The sequence below is a fragment of the Hippocampus zosterae genome, chromosome 2 (genome assembly GCF_025434085.1).
Source record: "Hippocampus zosterae strain Florida chromosome 2, ASM2543408v3, whole genome shotgun sequence".
Taxonomy (NCBI): Eukaryota; Metazoa; Chordata; class Actinopteri; order Syngnathiformes; family Syngnathidae; genus Hippocampus; species Hippocampus zosterae.
Genome location: NC_067452.1, coordinates 35,878,191 through 35,899,686, shown reverse-complemented (window position 1 = coordinate 35,899,686; position 21,496 = coordinate 35,878,191). Strand labels below are relative to the sequence as shown.

The following is a 21,496-nucleotide window of genomic DNA, read 5'->3' as shown; positions in this document are numbered from 1 at the left end:
CTGCACCGATCCGCCTGTCGATCACTCCTGAACAAGACCCCAAGATACTTAAACTCCTCCAGTGATGTGATTGTGATTTCCTAGGAATGTTGCAGAGGTGATCATTTGAAAATGTAAACACCTGCAGAAATGTACTTAAATAGTATCGAAAAGTGGTGCATATTGACCTTAATTAGTTCATGACCTTGCTAAATTGTTGATCATTATTCATTTTTGTGAGAAATCATAATGCGCGGTGTCTTCGCAGATGGATTTAACTCCGAAAACAGTAACTCAAATCAACAGTAGCTCTTTGCATTTTTGCACACTCCGGTGGAACAGTAATACCGCAAGGATCATTTTCGCTCCACTGTGTACATACTTGAACAATTGTCATTGATCAATATTCCACAGCACCAGACACGTTAAAGCACTCAAGGACTTTCTGCACACCTGCAGTTGTATTACAATTATTGCTGCAGTTTAAACTGTGTGAAAATGTTTAGAAATTAACAAAGAATAAGAAAAATGTTTCTACATTGCTGTTCCTTATGTGTTATCTGAAGTTGACCTCGAATGAAAGGTTACTGTGACAATCGTGGTTTGTAAACATTTGATTCAAAGTCCCAAGAAGATTTGATAAAAAGCTTACAATCGCACAGCGCTCAATCAGATTCTTTGATCCCTTTCAAAAAGGGTCAAAACGGCTTTTAAACTTTACGAGGAAGTCGACCTAGCCACATCCAACATGGTAACAATGACGTTGCACAAATCTGTATTAACGCGGCATCTACGTCGACTATATCCTTGTAAAATTCCACCAGACTCATTAGGATGACGTCAGCCCCAACAGCCATTTTGTTAGCTAACTCCGGAGGTAGCCGGTGGCGCGTGTAGTTGCTAATTGCGTGCATTGTGCGTAGCAAAGGTTGAACTTCAGTTCCATCGTCGTTTTCCGAAATTTTATTTATACCCCAATCACATTGATTTGACCGCAAGATCGTAGGTAAGAAGACTGCGTTTGTATTTGTTGACTGCGATTCCACAGCAAGAGTGGACGCTCATTCATTTTTCAAGCCCTGTCGAGTTTGCTAGCTTCGGTAGCTACAAAGGAGATAAGTGACGCCTTTCTTGGCCCTCGCAGCTGAAGAAAATCAAACGTTCGAGCATTCATAGTTGTACGAGTGTCGTCGTTCGGCAGTTTTTGCGTTTTAATTTGCTTCAGGGGGGAGCAAATTCGAAGAGTGATCTCAAGCGCATTCTTTTGCGTGTGTAGCTTCCTCGTAGCGAGGTAGCATCAAGAGGCTTCAAGCTGGCTACCGGCCTTTCAGAGAACATGTCCGAGTTGTACATTCGGGTGGCCGAGGATGAGAACGAGGAGCCGATGGAGATCCCGTCGGAAGACGACGGCACGGTTCTGCTGTCGTCGGTTGCGGCCCAGTTTCCAGGGGCGTGCGGGCTCCGCTACAGAAACCCCGAATCTCAATGCATGCGCGGAGTTCGGCTTGTGGAGGGCGTCCTGCATGCTCCCGAGAGTGACTGGGGAAACCTGGTCTACGTTGTCAACTACCCCAAAGGTAAGGCCGCGTACATAACAGTGCTGGATTTGCCCAATGCATCTTTATTTATATACCGCTAATGACGATGATTTTAAAAAGGTCTCATGTAGTAAATCAACGTTGGCTCCTAAAGAACTTGTCGAATGGTAAGATGTTGTACTACACCCATTTACATTGTCTGTTTTTGATGTCAGACCAAAGCAATAATGGATGCAAAAGCATTTCTTTGACATCAAGCATTTAGTCGATTCATTTAGTCAGGCGTAGCTTTGACTAATGGAAAAGGAGCTTTCCCTACATTGTGCAGTAATTGCAGGTAGTTGCAAATTTTTGGGGGGTCGGTAGGTGTCAATTACACTTAGGTTTTATGTGTACCTTGTGTCCTATTTCTATAAAGACGTCTATGAAGGTAAAATGAATACCGAGGTTAATTTTGCCTTTTGCCATCTAGTGGAAGAGCCTTTATTTTTCTGCCTGTCACTGTACCCAACTGGCTTGGATGAATCAAGGGGCATTGTTTCTCGTACAAACATATTTTTCAGATCAATAAAGTAAAATTGGGTCCTTTTTGGCAGTGGGTTGAGAATCGCAGGTCTGGATAAAGTCACAACATTAAGCACGCTTGCCAATACAATAATCTTGTGTAGTAATACAGTTCACAACTCTTGTCATTTTAAAGCTGCCATTTTCCTTTTCTCACTAAATCACAGCCTGTTTTAATAAAAGACCCCCAAAAAAGTTTTTAATTGCCTTTAAAAACACATTTATAGCATACATTTAATAATAACTACACATACGGTACGTGTTCAAAGTGCCCTTTGCTGACTGAGTGCTCTTGTTTGCGTCAAGACAAAATTGCTGATGCACATCATATGTCTTGCAGGTGTGTACATTTGTCATTTATTGATCCGCCGTGCTTGTTCATCCTTATAGCAACACGTCTTATTCTGCAGATAACAAAAGAAAGATGGAGGAAATAGATGCTGCCTCGGCCGTCAAAGTCAAAAGGGGTTATCAGAAGACATCAGATCTTATTGTTCTCGGCCTGCCGTGGAAAACCACAGAACAAGACCTGAAAGAATATTTTACCACATTTGGAGAGGTCATCATGGTACAGGTACTGCAGCCATCCAACTTAACGTAATACGTACAACGCTGTGCTCAACTTTTAAGCTACAAAGTTGTCTTAATGGCCATTTTCACGACAGTTTGTCGGAGTAAAACTACAGTAGGACACATCCGCCCCGCAGAACTGCATAAACGACAAAACATTTCCAGGGAAGATCCCCTTTAAATTCCCAGATGGTGGCAACCGCGCCCCCAGCCGCCGTGCTCGTGTACATGCCAGGCAGTCGTTCATTCATTCATTCATCTTCCGTACCGCTTGATCCTCACTCGGGTCGCGGGGGGTGCTGGAGCCTATCCCAGCTGTCTCCGGGCAGTAGGCGGGGGACACCCTGAATTGGTTGCCAGCCAATCACAGGGCACACAGAGACAAACAACCAACCACGCTCAAACTCACACCTAGGGACAATTTAGAGTGTTCTATCAGCCTGCCATGCATATTTTTGGAATGTGGGAGGAAACCGGAGCACCCGGAGAAAACCCACGCAGGGCCCGGGGAGAACATGCAAACTCCACACAGGGAGGCCGGAGCTGGAATCAAACCTGGTACCTCTGCACTGTGAAGCCGACGTGCTAACCACTGGACTACCGGGCCGCCGCCAGGCAGTCGAAATCAATCAAATAATGAGCTTATGTGGTGCTTGTGGACTCAATCCCCCCCCCCCCCCAATCAAAAAAGTTGAGGAGCTTCTGATTTGCTTTTCTTTCTTCGACACAAAGTCTTTTGCAACATGCCTCTCTTTTCTTCTGCGCCATACTGATAGACTTTTATAACTGATGACCCGCACGCAATGCAAGAGCCGCGGGGGTCCACAAATGCGAAATTTGCCGGAAATAGACAAACGGAGGTAAAACAGTTATCGCGAAACTCAAGTGGATATGTCATCGATTTGCGTCATGATGTCCGCGCGTTGCCGTTTAAATCAGGGTTATTCCAATACGGGAGTAACTATCCGCTCACACGCGTTATTCTGAATGTTGAAGAAATTGGAATTTCGATCTTATCCCGAATATTGCCGGAATGTAAAGTTATTGCCATATAGTGACCCCACCCACAGCTCACTGTTGATGTCGAACCCTTTAATGGCACCTTTTATTCTGGTTGTCTTCATCCACCAACCAGGAACTTGCCTAACAGACAAACACGAATATTTCGCTGCCCAATTTTAATTTTACTTGGCAGTTTGGCTGAGTAACATTTTAACCATGTCGTGCTACTATACGCTTGTGGTTATTGCCAATCGTCCAGGCCGTTTCATTCTCAGGGCATTGAATTGATCGCAACTGGAACGCTCCATTTCTCGTCTATATAATAATATATACATTTCCCCTCTCACCTGAGTTGGCTTCACCAGTAAATGCATCAAGTCTCGATTTAGTTGGTTTTGTGCCCCAACATTTTGCGTTCCAAGTTGCAGGCACACCTCGCCACCACGAATCGTTTCGTTCTTCACAAATGCAAAATGACAGTTTGAGGCCTGTCGCTCAACAAGTCATTGGGTGGAAACTATGAATATTCCATTAGTTTGGAAAATTGCAATTATTGCAGCAGTTCTGAAATAACAAAGGAGTGCGCAGCCAAACACGTTTGCCCTGATTTTGAGCTTTCACTTTGGCAGTCGGGAGAATTCTGGTGACCAAGGAGCAACTTTTTGTCTGTTCCAGATCAAGAGGGATGCCAACACTGGCAACTCCAAAGGATTTGGCTTTGTGCGTTTCACTGAATATGAAACCCAGGTGAAAGTGATTTCTCAGAGACACATGATAGACGGACGATGGTGCGACTGCAAGCTCCCTAATTCAAAGGTATCAGTGAAACTTCAAAAAGAAAGAAAAAAAAACACCACCAAGTGGAATGTTTGCGACTAATTTGTGGAGGCCATATGAATGTGCAGGCTTATGCTGTAAGGCTGAATAGATGGAAGCCATGTTTACATTTTGTCCCGCGCGAATGGACGAACAGGTGTTTACTTTCACTGTTACCTATGCATGTGCTGGCCGGCCAGGCGTTCCCTGATGAACCCATGAGGAGTCGTAAAATCTTCGTGGGCCGCTGCACTGAGGACATGACCCCCGATGAGCTGCGGCAGTACTTCATGCAATACGGAGAAGTCACAGACGTCTTCATCCCCAAGCCGTTCCGGGCGTTCGCCTTCGTCACGTTCGCCGACGACCAGGTATGGCCGACCACCCGTCCACAGGGAGCGCGTGAGCTCCGCCCCCCCCCCCCCCCCCCAAAAGGCCGGCGTGATGCCCGTGCTGGTTTTGTGTCCTCAGGTGGCCCAGGCCCTGTGCGGAGAAGACCTGATCATCAAGGGTGTCAGCGTGCACATCTCCAACGCCGAGCCCAAACACAACAATAGTAGGCAAATGATGGAGCGAGGGCGCTTTGGGGCCGGCGGCTTCAGTCAGGCGTACGGCGCGAGTCGCGGCGGGCTGGGCGCGGGCGGCGGGGGGAAGGGCGGGGTCAACTTCAGCGCCCTGGGCCTCAACCCAGCCATGGTGGCGGCCGCCCAGGCGGCGCTGCAGAGCAGCTGGGGCATGATGGGCATGCTGGCCAACCAGCAGGGCATGAGCACGGCGGCGGGGGGCGCGGCCGCCACCACCCGGGATCAGACGTACGGCTCCACCAGCACCAGTTACAGCAGCCCCTCCACAGCCAGCCTGGGCTGGCCCGCCGGCACTAACTCGGCCTCGGGCAGCGGCTTTGGCTCTGGCTTTGGCGCCTCCATGGAGACAAAGTCTTCCAATTGGGGCATGTAAATAAGTAGGCGGCGGTTGCGTTGTCGGCCTAGGCCAGGGCTCGGGTCGCGCCGTCAAAATTAGGAAAAGCGTTTCGTTGGAGGTTTTTGTCAGTTTAGCGTGGCCCTCAGAGACTGTACTGAAATTTCAAAAGTTGCCCAGCCCTGGTCTAGGCTCATCTGGTAAGTACTCTTTAAAAAAAAAAAAAAATCATTATAAGAAGGAAAAAAAACTGCCTTTTTTTGTTAACCAGTCGAAATATGTGTGACACTAGTCAGGAATGGTTTTAGTTAGCTGCTTTTCCAAAAGTAACGTGCATGCGCCGTTGTTTGTAAGCGTGCGCGAGTACCTCTCAAGTGGGCTTGATATCCTCGTCTCGTGTATGATTTGCATTTGTATTTCATTTCCTTTTTGAAACGTTTTTTTCCCCTTCTGAACTGATCTGATGGAAACGCCTTGCCGACCGTCTCTCCTGCAGTTAACCAACTGTTTCGCACGCTCCCGGGAGGAAGCGCCTCACTGGCGGCAATGTTCTACAGATCTCAGTATCACGTGTAAACGCTTTGCCATCAACACCACACAAGCTTCACTCTGCATTTACTGTGCTCCACGGTGGGTGTCACCTTCTCATTTCCTCTCCCTTTGTCGTGGACTTCTTGTCTGAGATCGATGAGTGGAAATTGATGTGGAGCGAGCGAACGAACGAGTGCAACGTGAACGAAAGCGCGAGTGAGCAGAGACTGCTTGGATTCTGTTTTTTTTTCTCTTTTTTTTTTCCTTTTTGGAAGGGACAAATGCCTGCGAGAGTTGGACGAAGCAGTGGCTTTTGTACGAGTGTTGTGTGTCATCACAAGGACATCATTTGCCAGCCCAAGTAGTCCTTTTAGAAGGCGGTTCCAAATGCTAAGACTTTGTATCCCTCTCAAGCTGTCCTCTCGATGTCCAGTTCAAACTGAATTGTGTGTCTGCCTGTGTGCTTTTTCTTTTCTGTGTTACCTAGGCAACCTCTGTGTGTTGACATTTGACTGCTGCTGTTTGAGCGTTTGAAAGTGTGCTGACGACTTGACAAATGTTTGATATGCTCCTATTGAAAGTTTGAGTTTTGAATGAGGGTTTCCCCCCAACCCCCATCCCTATGTTTTGTGATTTGAATCTGAAATAAAAGGAGAATTTGACTAGGTATGATGCACTCTTCACAGTGACTTCTTCTCCCCTCCCCGCCCCCTGTCCATTAATCGACCTGCCAACGCTTTAATTCACATGTATAGGGGCCCTCGGACACGGAACATCGGAACCAGGAGTCACTCACGGGGGGGACTTGAAGACCGCGGAAGAACCCACAATGGAATTTCTACACGAATGCCTTAAATCCGGAGAAGGATCTTCATCTTCATCCCGCCCGCGAGGAACCTCGGACCCTCTAATGTTTAGTTGGCCCCACGTCACACTGACATCTTCCAAAACCTGTCCCATTTATTCTAGCAACAGGAAGGTGTGTTTTTCTTTTTGTTTCATTGTACAGTCCAATTTGGTGCACACAAATTGTGCGCGTGAAAAGAATCACCTGGACAACGGACACCATCTAGTCTTGTGGCAAAATAAATGCTTTTGAGTTGTTCACCTGTCGTCTGTCATTGGAGGTGAAAATCAAATTTATTTTTACAACACTTTAAGCTCCCTTTATTCTGAGCCTGTTCTTTGTGTCCACTTCCATTGCGTCATTCTTTATTTTGATACCGTTGCTGGTGACTCGGGTGTCTTTAGTGACCATTTTGTGCGCTTGATGCTGGCTGCTTTGTAAACGTCCATGTCAGTTTCCTTTGAAATGCATTGCTTGATGTTTGTTTTGCGAAAACTAAAGTTTCAAGATGGAAATGTTCCAGGAGATTAAATTTCAAACCTAATTATTGATTTATTTCATCATTTTCCCATCTTAACTGTAGTCCATCCTTTCGTGGATATGTGCATTGATGGTTGTTTAAACATAGGAATACTATTTCAGTAAATGTACCGTGACGTGTGTACTTTGGACGTCTTATTGTTGTCACCCTCAAAAATTGCGGACAAAGGAAATGTGCATAGCCAAGGTTGGGGATGAAAAGAAACGGTGGCGACACCTAGTGGAGAATTGAGACTACTAATTTAAAAATGGTGGATAGTTATTTTATTGCGTGGGTATCCACCGCACCGAATACGTTAGAGAAACGTTTTGGGGAAAACATGGATCAATATGCCCGCCCCCAGAGAGCAGTTTTTATTTCACGGAATTTACATCTAGACGTGTTAAAACAGCTTTGGGCTGCGCACCTTACAATTGAAGTCGCCCACTTTTTCAAGAGGGCAAAGTATTGGAACACGACTGTTTCAGTTGCCTCTTAGATTGATTGCTTTAAGCTTCGTGCTTGTGGGATTTTGGCGTCATCTGTGAAATTCGCATTTGCTGTTAAAAGCAAACGCGAAAACCAGAGAGCTCTCTGAGGAAGACAAGCACACCATTTTGAAGGTGAGAGACGAGAAAATCAATGAAAGCTATTGCGCAAAACACCGGGAATAGCCAGTACAACAATTTGGAGTGTTCTGAAGAAAAACAAAATGACTGGTGTACTGAGCAAGCAACAGAAATCGAACAGAAGGGTACCAACAGCAGGTGTTGAGAGTAACGTTGTGAAGAAACACCCAGCTAGGACGTGACATCGCTGATAACCTCGGCCAAAGTGATGGAAAGGCCAATGAATAGAGAAAAGCGGATCCTCCTCTGATCCAAAATATATACAATGCTTGTATTGTATATGTATATACAGTGTATATATACATATACATATATATATGTATATGAACGACCATGCATAGTAAGGTGTTTTTAGCCGAAAAAACGACCATGTGTCGTAAGGCATTTCTGGCCGAAAAATGCTCGACCATGTATAGTAAGGCGTTTTTAGCCGAAAAAAACGACCATCTATAGTAAGGCATTTTTAGCCGAAAAAAACGCCCAGGTATAGTAAGCTGTGTTTGGCCGAAAAAAACGACCATTTATAGTAAGGCGTTTCTGGCCGAAAAAAAATGACCATCTATAGTAAGGCATTTTTAGCCGAAAAAACGACCATGTATGTTAAGGCGATTTTAGCCGGGAAAAAAACGACCATGGATAGTAAGGCGTTTTTAGCTGAAAAAAACGCCCAGGTATAGTAAGGCGTGTTTGGCCGAAAAAAACTCGACCATGTATAGTAAGGCGTTTTTAGCCGAAAAAAACGACCATCTATAGTAAGGCATTTTTAGCCGAAAAAAACGCCCAGGTATGTTAAGGCAATTTTAGCCGGAAAAAAAACGACCATGGATAGTAAGGCGTTTTTGACCGAAAAAAACGACCATGTATAGTAAGGCATCTTAACTCGAAAAAAAACGACCAGGTGTTTTTAGCCCCAAAAAATGACCACGTATAGCAAGGTGTTCATTCATTCATTCATCTTCCTAACCGCTTGATCCTCACTAGGGTCGCGGGGGGTGCTGGAGCCTATCCCAGCTGTCTCCGGGCAGTAGGCGGGGGACACCCTGAATCGGTTGCCAGCCAATCGCAGGGCACACAGAGACGAACAACCATTCGCACTCACACTCACACCTGGATAGTAAGGCGTTTTTAGACGAAAAAAACGCCCATGTATAGTAAGGCGTTTTTAGCCGAAAAAAACGCCCAGGTATAGTAAGGCAATTTTAGCCGGAAAAAAAACGACCATTGATAGTAAGGCGTTTTTGACCGAAAAAAACGACCATGTATATAGTAAGGCGTTTTTAGCCCCAAAAAATGACCACGTATAGCAAGGTGTTTTTAGCCGGGAAAAAAACGACCTTGTATAGTAAGGCGTTATTAGCCGAAAAAACGACCATGTATAGTAAGGCATTTTAACTCGGGGGGGGGGGAAAAAAAACGACCATGTATAGTAAGGCGTTTTTAGCCCAAAAAAATGACCACGTATAGCAAGGTGTTTTTAGCCGAAAAAAAACGACCATGTATAGTAAGGCGTTATTAGCCGAAAAAAACGACCATGTATAGTAAGGCGTGTTTGGCCGAAAAAAACTCGACCATGTATACTAATGGTCATTTTTTTTCGGCTAAAAACGCCTTACTATTCATGGTCGTTTTTTTTTTCGGTTAAAAACACCTTACTCTTCATGGTCGTTTTTTACGGCTCAAAACACCTTTATACATGGTTGTTTTTTTCGTCTAAAAACGCCTTACTTATACATGGTCTGTTTTGGGTCGAAAAACGCCCTACTATACATGGTCGTTATTTTCGTCTAAAAACGTCTTACTATTCATGGTCATTTTTTTCGGCTGAAAATGCCTTACTATTCATGGTCATTTTTTTCGCCTGAAAATGCCTTACTATGCATCGTTGGTTTTTTTTTGGCTAAAAACGCCTTGCTATACATGGTTGTTTTTTGGGGGTAAAAACGCCTTACTATACATGGTCGTTTTTTCGGCTAAAACCGCATTACGTATGTTCCAATACTTGGATGCTCTGTCCGGAATTTTCAACACATCTCGCTGTAACAGCTGCACCTGTGAACGTTGTTCTTTAATTCATATTTTGAGCTGAAAACTAAATTCTTCGGTATACAACCAAAACAAAGGACCTGGCCGTTCCAATCATTTTGAGGGGGGCAGTACACGTTTGAAAAAAAAAATACAAAATTCATTATAAATGAGACAAACTACAATTCTCTTGTTTCAAACTGTATTGTTAAGCATATATTAACTTTGATTGATTTAGTTTTCAACCTCATCCAAATGACCTGGACCATCTTTCTGTCTTAAGAAACACATGGCCACTGCACGTTGGCTTCACAGTGCAGAGGTTCCGGGTTCGATTCCAGCTCCGGCCTCCCTGTGTGGAGTTTGCATGTTCTCCCCGGGCCTGCGTGGGTTTTCTCCGGGTGCTCCGGTTTCCTCCCACATTCCAAAAATATGCATGGCAGGCTGATTGAACACTCTAAAATTGTCCCTAGGTGTGAGTGTGAGTGCGAATGGTTCTTCGTCTCTGTGTGCCCTGCGATTGGCTGGCAACCGATTCAGGGTGTCCCCCGCCTACTGCCCGGAGACAGCTGGGATAGGCTCCAGCACCCCCCGCGACCCTAGTGAGGATCAAAGCGGTACGGAAGATGAATGAATGACTGAATGAATGGTACAGCAGACTCGTTCTCGCTTGGGCAGTCATGACAGTTGTGGAGGCCATTTCGTTGTCTCATGTTCAATCACTGCAGTCCGCTGACTGCCTTTTTCTATTTACTGTCCTTCACACATGATTCAAGACTGAAGTGATAGTTTGTTGCGCCCAAAAAGTGGAATACACTCACAGTTGAACGAAGAGCAGTGAAAATATTTGTTTGGGCAATGACCATTAGGAGACACACACACACACACACACACACATTTGTAAGAGAAAGTGCACCGCGGTGCAGCAGATCATTAGGAACCGAGGAGCCTTCTGTTAGTTGTCCCCTCATTTCGAACTACACATCAACACTTGTGAATCCTGAGAGCAAGGAGCATACAAGCTAATTATAAAGGGATTGAAATCTTTATTTAGCCTAGTACAGTTCAGTGCAACGTTTTAGCTTAAATCCAGTGTTAATACTGGCGGAGCCCAGCCTAAGTCTGACAGTGTAGCAAAATGTATTCTACAGTTGGAATAAGAAGTGTCACAAAACGTTGCTGATATGAGTTTATGAGTTAAAACGATGTGGTATGAGTGTTCTACAGGTGGAATGTGTAACATATCCTCTTCTGCACTCTGCGTTTGCCACCATTCTTGTTCGAAGTGTACACCGCCGTTCTTCTCGCTATGCGTTGTAGGAGGAAGAGGAGACGTTTCCACCATGGCCCGTCCAGTTGGTGTGGATAAAGCGGCCCGGCTGGGACAGCAGCTCGTATGTGTGAGCTCCGAAGTAATCTCTCTGAGCCTGAATGACAACAACAAAACAGCACTGACACAGGGCGCGGACCTATGCCGAAGCTTTTCAACTCTAATGAACCCAATCCATCGAGTTTCAATAGGGTCATGGCTGCCTCTGAAGCGTAGCGAGAGGCAGGGTAAAAATCGGAGCTGGTTGCCACCCAATCGCATATGAACACATTCAAATCTAGGAGCAATTTAGAGTCTTCAATGAACGCGAGAGAAAATTATTGGATGGGACTTTATTGTATTATTTTTTTTTAACTTGCATTCAAACTACAAATTCAATGTAGTCTATTCCAGTAGAGTCGAGCTGTTACCTGGAGCAGGTTGGCGGGCAGCATCTCGTGCCTGTAGCCGTCGTAGAAGGACAGAGCGGTGGTGAAGCAAGGCATGGGGATGCCACGCTGGACGCCCGTGCTGACCGCTCGACGCCACGACTCCTAAAAATCAAATGCGAAATCATGCTGTGATAAAGAGACTACACGCAGAATTTTAAAAGCGGCGACCGCGTCTGCTTATCACCCACGCAAAGGATATCCCTCCAGGCAAACCGACAGAAAAGCTGGTTCACGCACTCGTTAAGAATGGGCGCGATTATTAATGGCGACGAACCGCAATGCTGCCACTGGGACCAGCAAACTTGACCACATCACAGTGCACCAAAAATCTCTACACTGTCTTCGGGAAAAGCAAAAAAAAAAATTTGAAAGAAAAGAGTTGGTCTGGTGTCAAGTTAGGGTTCTCATCCCAAAAGAAGAGACGGTTTTTGTCATGAGAGAAGCTTGACATCTGAAAGAAAAGTCCTCATCCATTGTGAAGATTCTAGTTCATAGAAAAGAAGGTTCTAGTCCAAATAGGTCATCAGTTCTAGTCTTGAGGCACGAAAAGTCTCCAGAGAAGATTCTCATCGGAAAAGACTATCCTAGTCCAGGGACCTGGTTTGGGTCTTGAGAAAAGGAACTAGTCCCGAATGAAGGTCAAGGGCTGAGAGGTTTTTCATCCCGAGGGAAGAGAGAGAGAGAAGGTTCAGGTCTCGAAACCATGACGGCGGAGAAAGTCAGAGGGTAACGAATGTCGTCTGGTATGTTGCTTTGAAGCTAAATAAATGGCAACGCTATGCTCCTGCAGGACCAAAAGCGGTCGTACGGTCTTCCTATCTGTGGGGAGAGCCAACTTAGTTAACCTATAAAGAATTCATGATATATTTCTGAATCATATTGCTATTTTTCACTTTCTCACAAAGGTGCAAAATTGTGCGCTCAAAGAGAAAACACGACTGAAATTTGGGGTTGGGAGTAATCGGTAGCATTTCGTTTTGGATAAGCGAGTCACGAGTCCGAGTTCACGTTTTGATTTTGAAAGACTGCAACGGTGCAATCGAGCCGGACTGTCACAAGTTGCTTCACTTCACGCAAAAAGTGGAAATTGCCGTCGTGCCGAGCACGCCGCTGTTGCGTAATGGCGCTTCCTCATACCTGACACTGTAGCACAGCATCACTGAAGAAAGGGTCCAACAACAAGCTCTGCAGCTCGGCGTCCCTGTCGAACGCCTCCTTGATTTTGCCGAGGAAGACGCTGAAAGGGAAGGAAACGTACGACTTTTAAGAATGAGGAAGTCTGGCCCGGTTCCTCGTTAAGCATTATTCACGCCGGGTCCACGAGGGCGTCGCTTACCTGCGGATGATGCAACCTCCTCTCCACATCAGAGCGATGGCGCCATAGTTGAGGGACCAGTCGAATTCTTTGGCGGCCTGGCGAAGCAGCATGAAGCCCTGCGCGTACGAGATGATCTTGGAGGCGTACAAGGCCTGCAAAGACACCACTTGCTTCATCACACCGGTCAACAAATGTTGGCATTTTTTTTTTCCAAATCAAATCAAATGTCTTTCTTGTATTTTGCAATAAAAGTTCAAAGCGGCGGAGAGGGAGCCGAGTGCGTATCATCGGAGCAACTAAACCGTCGTCCGCTCCCGCCGATATTGAAGACAATTTTCCTGTGTGCCGAGTCATTTCTTGAACTTTGTCCGAGAAAATCTCTGACACTCGCAGTCAGGGAAACCCATCTTCCGATCGGATAAGCTCACACGGGAAATTGACGGCTGTTTTCCCAAGCCCACGTATCGCAACGTCCTTGACGTTTTCAATTTGCCACGGGAAAATGCGACTTATTAGCGCAAATGCAACATTGTTCATAAGAAGTGCTGAGTAGGCTGAAGTATTGGTCATGTCATGTAGACGCCGATTGATTTCCCCCAAAGATATATGAAGTACTACGAATTGAATATGACATCACATTTATTAAGTCAGATGTCAGAGTTTGGTTCGCATTGCCGGCAGTAAATCGGAATTGTTTCCAGTGGAGGTAGGACTCCGCCAAGGCTGCCCTTTGTCACCGATTCTGTTCATAACCTTCATGGACAGAATCTCTAGGCGCAGCCGAAGCGTTGAGGGGGTCCGTTTTGGGGGCCTCAGTATTGCATCCCTGCTTTTTGCAGATGATGTGGTGCTGTTGGCTCCTTCAAACGGCTCTCCAACTCTTACTGGAGCGTTTCGCAGCCGAGTGTGAAGCGGTTGGGATGAAAATCCTGGATACAAGCGGCCGAAATGATTTTTCTCCGCAGGGTGTCCGGGCTCTCCCTTAGATAAGGTGAGAAGCTCGGTCATCCGGGAGGGGCTCCGAGTCAAGCCGCTTCTCCTCCACATCGAGAGGAGCCAGATGAGGTGGCTTGGGCATCTGATTCGGATGCCTCCTGAGCGCCTCCCTGGTGAGGTGTTCCGGGCAAGTCCCACCGGGAGGAGACCCCGAGGAAGACCCAGGACACGCTGGAGAGACTATGTCACCCAGCTGGCCTGGGAACGCCTCGGGATCCCCCGGGGAGAGCTGGAAGAAGTAGCTAGGGAGAGGGAAGTCTGGGCTTCCCTGCTAAAGCTGTTGCCCCCGCGACCCGGCCCCGGAAAAGCGGTAGAAGATGGATGGATGGATGGATTTATTAAATGTTTTTATTGAGGTTGCAGTGTACTGCAAAATGAGTTCTGCTCTTCCTCATATTTTCGAGGCCACCCAAATACTTGCTACAACTCTTAAAAGTGAGAACTACAACCGCAGTCGTAAAACTATTTACAAATAGGAATTATGAATATCGTTGATGCATGCAATGATTTAAGAGCTCATGTGAAGCAATCCAGACCAAAAAAAACTGAATTAGCTTTGTAACTTTTGTTTTTGGTTTCTGTGTGGCGTGCTGACACCAATGGCGTGCGTGCTGTGCGCTTTTGGGTCTACCTTCCTAATGTCCTCCAAGAAGGCGGCCTTGTCACCACTGAACGCGACTCCAGCCGGGCCCGACAGGCTGCGGCTGGCCTCCACCCTCTCGTCTTTCAGGGAGGACAGACACCGGGCGAAGACGGCCTCTCCTGAGAAGACGACAATGCAAGACGGTGTGGAGCGCGTGTACACAAGTCGGCCCGCGCGAGGAAGTTCTTTCTATTTCCCGTCAACTTGCAAAACAGGTTATTGAGGAAGCAGGAGATGAAGGCAGAAAGCGTGCCGCAATTCCGTCGCTTACGTCAACGTCAAATCGCTTGTGTCCAACGGAAAGCGCTTGAAGTCGCTTCAACAAAACATCTGTGGAGAGAGACTACAGCCATGTCCACACAAAAGGCCCAAAACGATTCTTATCCATGACAAAATTCTCCGTTTAAGTGCTTTTTTTTTTTTAATAAGATTTGAAAAAAAAATCTTATTCATTGATGAATAAAAAAAACAGATGATTGATGATTAAAAGTCTTGTTCATGGCAGTCTAAATACAAATCCTCACAGCTCGTTCATTTTACTTTCTGACCTTCAGCTGCCACAGGTTTGTGAAACTCGCCATGATCAGACGGAAGGCTGACAAATCCCCCTTCGGTCACGTGAGATAAGCAGACTGCTCGAAAAGCCTTCAATCTTCTTAAGGCGGCCACAAATCAAGCGCGTTCTCTGGAAACGCTTCTCCAAACTCCTCTAAAGCCGCTCGCGCGGCGACTGAGCGCCATTGAACAATTTGCTCGTGTCGTGCGTGTCTTGCAGCTCGTTTTTCGCGGGTTCCTGACCACAATTGCGATTCCACTTGTCGACTCCCGAAGTGAATGGTGACATCATTTCATGTTATCTTCCACTATCTGAATATACTGTGTGTGTATCTCCAGTTTTTTAAAATTTTTTAGAAAATATTGTTTTCATAAACAAATTTCAAAAAGGTTACAGAGGAGGGTCTTTCTGCTGCAGAAATGGAGGCACAAAGGCTGGTTGGTGTTCATGAGGTCAATGAATAAGACTACAATTATCCCAGAGAACAGCCTTTTTGGGCGGCCCAGTAGTCCAGTGGTTAGCACGTCGGCTACACAGTGCAGAGGTACCGGGTTCGATTCCAGCTCCGGCCTCCCTGTGTGGAGTTTGCATGTTCTCCCCGGGCCTGTGTGGGTTTTCTCCGGGTGCTCCGGTTACCTCCCACATTCCAAAAATATGAATGGCAGGCTGATTGGACACTCTAAATTGTCCCGAGGTGTGAGTGTCAGCGTGGATGGTTGTTCGTTTCTGTGTGACCTGCGATTGGCTGGCAACCGATTCAGGGTGTCCCCCGCTTACTGCCCGAGGACAGCTGGGATAGGCTCCAGCACCCCCCGCGACCCTAATGAGGATCAAGCGGCTCGGAAGATGGATGAATGAATGAACAGCCTTTTCGATACATCCCGGAAAAACATGAAACTCATTTAAAAAAAAAAAGTTAAATATTTCTTACTCTTGAGCTTCTTACTCTTACTACAGAGCAACCGCAGCCAAGCAATCGGATTTTTGACAACGGTTCAAGAAAATAATGAAGGTGGCTGCATCAACCAGTTTTCACGAGTGGGTCAATTTTTTTTTTTTCTGTTGCAGGGTTGCAACACCGTGAGGGTGAGTATGCCAGACGTTTATGATCGTCTCGTGCAGTTTCGTTACGTCATTGTGCGCGCGGCTGGCCAAAACGGCCGACTTCCTGATTTTTTTGAATTGCGCGTTGAAAGAGATGTGACAAGACGCATTAGGCAATGACTAAGCAACTTAATGAAAAAAGGAAAAGGAACTATTTCCTTACCGATCAAAGTCACGGGCGTGCCGTACTCCAGCGCTGAAATAGCAGTCCACTTCCCTGTGCCTTTCTGTCCCGCACTGTCGCGGATCTTGGGCAACAGGTGCGTCCCGTCGGCATCTCGATACTTGAGGATGTTGGCGGTGATCTCGATCAGAAACGAGTCCAACTCGGTCTTGTTCCACTCGTTAAAAGCCTGAGAGGTTGAAAAGACAACAGGAGGCTGCGGTTGACTGGTGGTGATCGCGAGCGTGGCAGTCACACTCGAAAGTTCACCTCGGCCATCTCGTCGTGGTCCATCCCGAGGACATCCTTCATCAGGTGATAAGCCTCACAAATCAGCTGCATGTCGCCATACTCGATGCCATTGTGGACCATTTTGACAAAATGACCGGCGCCCTCGTCTCCTACCTGCGGGGAAAGAGTGTCGCATCACCGCAAATTGCGGCCACGCACGCCGCATTCCCAAAAGTCAAGTCGAGAGACTCACCCAATCGCAGCACGGCTCTCCCGTTCCCACCTTGGCAGCGATGCTCTGGAAGATGTCTTTGATATGAGGCCTTTGAAAAGCAAGAGTAACAAGTGAGGACGGAGCAAATGAGAATCATCACAAATTTGACCAACACTCCAAGTTTCCGAACGGTCAGCGTGAAACCCTGCACGCTGGAAAAATATCTCCAAACGTCTCACCAGGCGTCTGAATGTCCTCCGGGCATGAGTGAGGGTCCGTAGCGTGCCCCCTCCTCGCCACCGCTGACTCCGCTGCCCACAAACAGCAAGTTCTTCTCTTTCAAACTCTTACAGCGCCGCTGTGTGACACGAAAGCGCAGAGGCGCTCAGAGAAAAGCCTCAGATGAACGTTCAACCACAAGGTCACGTTCCTTACCGTCGTGTCTCTGTATTCAGAGTTGCCACCGTCGATGATAATATCTCCAGCCTCAAGGAGGGGAACCTGACACGAGGACAAGAACAGAATAAAATGAGCAAAAAAAAAAGCAGGTTTCAGGGACTGTGAAACGAGGGCAGACACCAACCAGCTTGTCGATGAAGTCGTCCACCGCCTGTCCGGCCTTGACCAGCATGAGAATCCTCCTGGGCTTCTTCAGCTTGGACACCATGTCCTCGAGTGACTCGGCGCCAATCACCTTGGATCCCTTTGCCTCTTTCTGCAGGAAGTCATGCACCTTGGACACAGTGCGGTTGTAGGCACAAACCTATTCAACAGACATCAGAAGACATTTATTTCCAATGGTGGGAAGTATTTGTTGGTGTAGATTTTTCAGGTCTTTGTAGTTTATTTATTGATTGATTGATTTTTCCAATGTTTTACCTTTGTACACATGCACTTTACACTTCTTGTTGGGTTAAAATGGGCATTTTAGTAAGTTTTCTTTCATTGTCCTTACTTACTTACTACTTTTGCACTCAAGCATATTTCAGAATCTGTACCCAGTCCTGACCTTTACTTTTATGTGAGATTTTGTTTTTAAGTATCTGTGCTTCTACTTAATTGATGAGAGTGAACACATTTGCTACCTTCGATAATCCAATTCATCCTTAGGTAGTAGGTATCTGCAGTAGGTGCCAGAAAGACTTGATAATAACTTACAACAAAACCATGGTCATTCATGTTCATGATGAGGTTCTGGCCCATGACAGCCAAACCAATGAGTGCGATGTCTGCTCTGTGAGAAGAAGAAACAAACATGAACAACATGGGCCTAAAGTAAATTTCATTATGCGTTAAAATGGAAAGAAAATCATTTATTGGCAGACTCACACCTCAACAAAAAAAGGGAAAAAAGAAAAAGAAAGCGTTCTCTAAAAAATAGACCTAATATGTGTCGTCTAAATGTATGACAAGGAAGTGGATTGCCTAAATCTCATTTCACATGTACTCCGACACTGACTAGCAAACAAGCTTAGCTTTAAATGCTCATTATTTAAAGTAAGAAGAAAAAGCCGAGAAAGTCGCTCAAATACATCTATATCACTACAGCGCAATTGGCTTCCTCGTAAACGATGGAAAGGGTGCAGATAACTTACTCAGGCATTGTGTTGAGTCTCGACGTTACCGTAAGATTTCCAAATGACAGACTCCTCTTCCTCGTTCTCCCCTCGGGTTCGTGGCTCCACCCCACCCAGACTATTAGCCAATCCAAGACCCTCACAATGCTGAATAGCTTGGCCACCACGAGAACTATGATTGGTCCAGAATGCTGAGCAGATATATTCAGTCTGTTATTGGTCAAATCTGCTGTCACTCATTTGAGGTCGTTCATTGCGTAAGCGAAGAAATGAGAAATTGAAGCGAGTCTGATAATACAACTGTATTATTGTTTTTTTTTTTATTTCAAGCTAAACATATTTGTTTTGCAAATATTTTGTAAAACTATACTATTGAGTTATGATTTACCACGTTCAGTTATTTTCAGCAGCAAACCGACGAATAAAAAACGTGATTATCCATCAACAATAATTGTCTTTTTCGGTCAATATCCACAAATCTCTATCTAACCATTACAAGGAAAAGTCTGGAAAGATGCATCCCATGACTGTTAACCGTTTTAATTATGTCTGGAGGGATTATTACTGTACTTAAATCATCCAATCTCTTTTGTTTTTCTAGTTACATCTTGGTATTTGACAGTTTAACACATTTCTATTAATAGCTCTGGAAAATGACTTGCACTAAAACAGCTGGGTGTCAATGTTGAACAGTCCTTAAATAGTGCCAGCCCCACCGCCCCGCCCTAATATGGGGGGGGGGGGGGAATTTTTTTTATTTTTGCCATACAAGTATGAAGTGTAATTGCACATCCATTGGAGTAGGTGGCAGTGGTGTGCTCAATTATCATTTATTATTTCGGTGCGATGCAGAGGTGGGCTTATAACATTTTTATCGACAATTTATTGTCATGGTGGAGAGTTGGGAGAGTGCAAAGTTTTCTTTTTCCTTGTGAGGCGTTAACAGAAAATAATTGAGAAGCACACAGTTAAAAGGACTAGAACGTTTTGACCTAAATAGTGACCCGTTTATTATTCCCAAAATTGCCAAAGACATGGCGCCACTTGACTGTATACATTGCGAAAGCAATTACTTATTATCTCACAAAATGTTCGACCCGAGGTATGTGTTTCCAAGATATTTTATACCTTGCCTTACCCGTACAGCTCTCCATGAGATGAGTGTGTCGTTTTTTTGTGATACATCACAATCATATCAGAGCTTTTCATTAAATTAAAGCTGATAAGTGTGAGTAGCCCACATCTTGGGGTATCATCTTCCGAACCGCTTGATCCTCACTAGGGTCGCTGGAGCCTATCCCAGCTGTCTCCGGGCAGTAGGCGGGGGACACCCTGAATCGGTTGCCAGCCAATCGCAGGGCACAAAGAAACGAACAACCATTCGCACTCACACTCACACCTAGGGACAATTTAGAGTGTCCAATCAGCCTGCCACGCATGTTTTTGGAATGTGGGCGGAAACCGGAGCACCCGGAGAAAACACACGCAGGCCCGGGGATAACATGCAAACTCCACACCGGGAGGCCGGAGCTGGAATCGAACCCGGTACCTCTGCACTGTGAAGCCGACGTGCTAACCACTGGAATACCGGGACGCCATCTTGGGGTATGAATTTCTTAAAAAGGATGATGTCATCATTTATTACAAACCATCCTTGAGAAAACAGGCAGCACCCGGAACAAGACAAACAGGCTTCACTAGATCTTGCCAGTTTGCACTTTTATTATTTCCTCATTCACTAGACAGACCAATGGTGCAGGTTTACCATACACATTGATTAGGATATCTGCATGACACATCTACGCTATACAGCGAATGGGTTATAATTATTACAAATACAGTAAACATATTTACACTTTTAATTCAAGCTCCGTACAACACAGATATTTACAAAATAAGCAATGGAAAACGAAAACGAATCATGTACAATGTTAATGTTTGCCTTTTCAAGTTGAAACTTTTGGTGACTCCAAAGGGTTAACTGATCCTCATTGTTCTGTTTCGAAAGGCATCAACGGAAACGTGTCGAGGTGAAGAAAGAAGCACAAACAATAACGAATTAGTCATTTTAGACACCATGAGCTACTTCCTATTATAATCCCTGATATAAGGTAAAATAAAAAACCGACTAGGGTTAGAATTTACATGGCTGGCTCGTATGAGTAGAACGTGAATATGCTTGCACTCACAGGCAGACTTTCACTTGAATCCCTTTCTAACGAAAGAAAAAAAAAAGGAGCACCAATTGCAACCAATTGTCCCCTACAAGGAACAACAAGCTTCATTTTGGTACTTTTTTTTTAACCCCCATCACGAGTGAACTGGACATACGCACATCTTCACGGAACATTCCATTCCCACGCCACTTCATTTGGTTCAAGAGCAACTAAACCGTGCAGATTTTGATCCGTTAGTTGAACTTTTTTTTTTCTTAATATGTGCAAAGAACTGCAAACTAATATGTACATTGCAAACCATAAATAGACACTCCAAAGTATGAGAAATCTGTAAATTAGCCACACGGGTGGAAAATATCTGCTCTGGCAAAAAAAAAAAAAAAATTAAATAAGGAATGCAAAAATATCTCCCGATGAAGTGAAAAAGAATGCAAAATCTCAAAAGTCATCTGACGTAATTTATTGACCAGCAGGTTGGCTGACCTGAGGGGAAAAAAAAGTTGCTGATGACGTTTGAGATAGTGTCAAGTCAATTGGGAGCAAATAAAAACAGTTTTGGTGCCTCTGTTCACCTTCATTCCATGTAAATGTTTCGTACACAGGGGGAAAACCTCTGGTTGGCTGGCCAGAGTTTTGCAAAAATTCACCCATCTGTACCAATCACATTACGGTCACACTTCACAATAGAGGCACTAAAATGAGTTGAGCGCGAGCTCCGTGGAGCCAATCATGCACAGAGCAAGTATTTTCCAAAAACAATAGCATAATTTAAAAGGATTTGTTTAGTTTCGTCCCTTGAAAATATTTTCTTTCAAATAAC

The 21,496-nt window shown here is 45.3% G+C and overlaps 2 protein-coding genes across 6 annotated transcripts; one reads left to right on the top strand and one right to left on the bottom strand.

The window, feature by feature from the left end:
• The first annotated feature begins 823 nt into the window (after positions 1-823).
• On the top strand, positions 824-7,309 carry tardbpa (TAR DNA binding protein a). 5 transcript variants are annotated; one of them, XR_007959857.1, is made up of 7 exons: positions 825-1,556; positions 2,492-2,655; positions 4,329-4,469; positions 4,670-4,840; positions 4,941-5,025; positions 5,884-6,017; positions 6,674-7,309. XR_007959857.1 is itself a non-coding variant. In XM_052051490.1 (5 exons), exons 1-5 carry the CDS (start codon positions 1,316-1,318, stop codon positions 5,424-5,426), a joined length of 1,203 nt encoding a protein of 400 aa, XP_051907450.1. In that variant the 5' UTR covers positions 824-1,315; the 3' UTR covers positions 5,427-6,585. The 5 variants fall into 5 exon arrangements, 3 of the variants coding, with proteins under 3 accessions (XP_051907450.1, XP_051907441.1, XP_051907428.1); XR_007959856.1 differs by having other exon boundaries at positions 824-1,556; positions 4,329-4,471; positions 4,657-4,840; positions 4,941-6,017; XM_052051490.1 differs by lacking the exon at positions 6,674-7,309 and having other exon boundaries at positions 824-1,556; positions 4,941-6,585.
• A 3,653-nt stretch (positions 7,310-10,962) lies between these two features.
• On the bottom strand, positions 10,963-18,672 carry pgd (phosphogluconate dehydrogenase). The gene is made up of 13 exons (XM_052051278.1): positions 18,518-18,672; positions 18,081-18,156; positions 17,506-17,685; positions 17,358-17,423; positions 17,162-17,280; positions 16,962-17,031; positions 16,748-16,882; positions 16,478-16,667; positions 14,643-14,773; positions 13,034-13,167; positions 12,835-12,934; positions 11,677-11,799; positions 10,963-11,363 (listed from the first exon to the last, which is right to left on the bottom strand). The coding sequence occupies exons 1-13, from the start codon at positions 18,523-18,525 to the stop codon at positions 11,244-11,246; spliced, it is 1,452 nt and encodes a 483-aa protein (XP_051907238.1). The 5' UTR covers positions 18,526-18,672; the 3' UTR covers positions 10,963-11,243.
• Between the last annotated feature and the right edge of the window lie 2,824 nt (positions 18,673-21,496).

Bases quoted from the DNA above. Each gene is read 5' to 3' on its own strand.
- tardbpa (XM_052051468.1), top strand. From the start codon at position 1,316: ATGTCCGAGTTGTACATTCGGGTGGCCGAGGATGAGAACGAGGAGCCG. The intron at 1,557-2,491 runs GTAAGGCCGCGT...CTTATTCTGCAG, and splicing joins CGTTGTCAACTACCCCAAAG to ATAACAAAAGAAAGATGGAG. The intron at 4,841-4,940 runs GTATGGCCGACC...TTGTGTCCTCAG, and splicing joins TCACGTTCGCCGACGACCAG to GTGGCCCAGGCCCTGTGCGG.
- pgd (XM_052051278.1), bottom strand. The intron at 14,774-16,477 runs GTAAGGAAATAG...TCGTCTTCTCAG, and splicing joins CACGCCCGTGACTTTGATCG to GAGAGGCCGTCTTCGCCCGG. The intron at 13,168-14,642 runs GTAGACCCAAAA...GTGTCTTTGCAG, and splicing joins TCTTGGAGGACATTAGGAAG to GCCTTGTACGCCTCCAAGAT.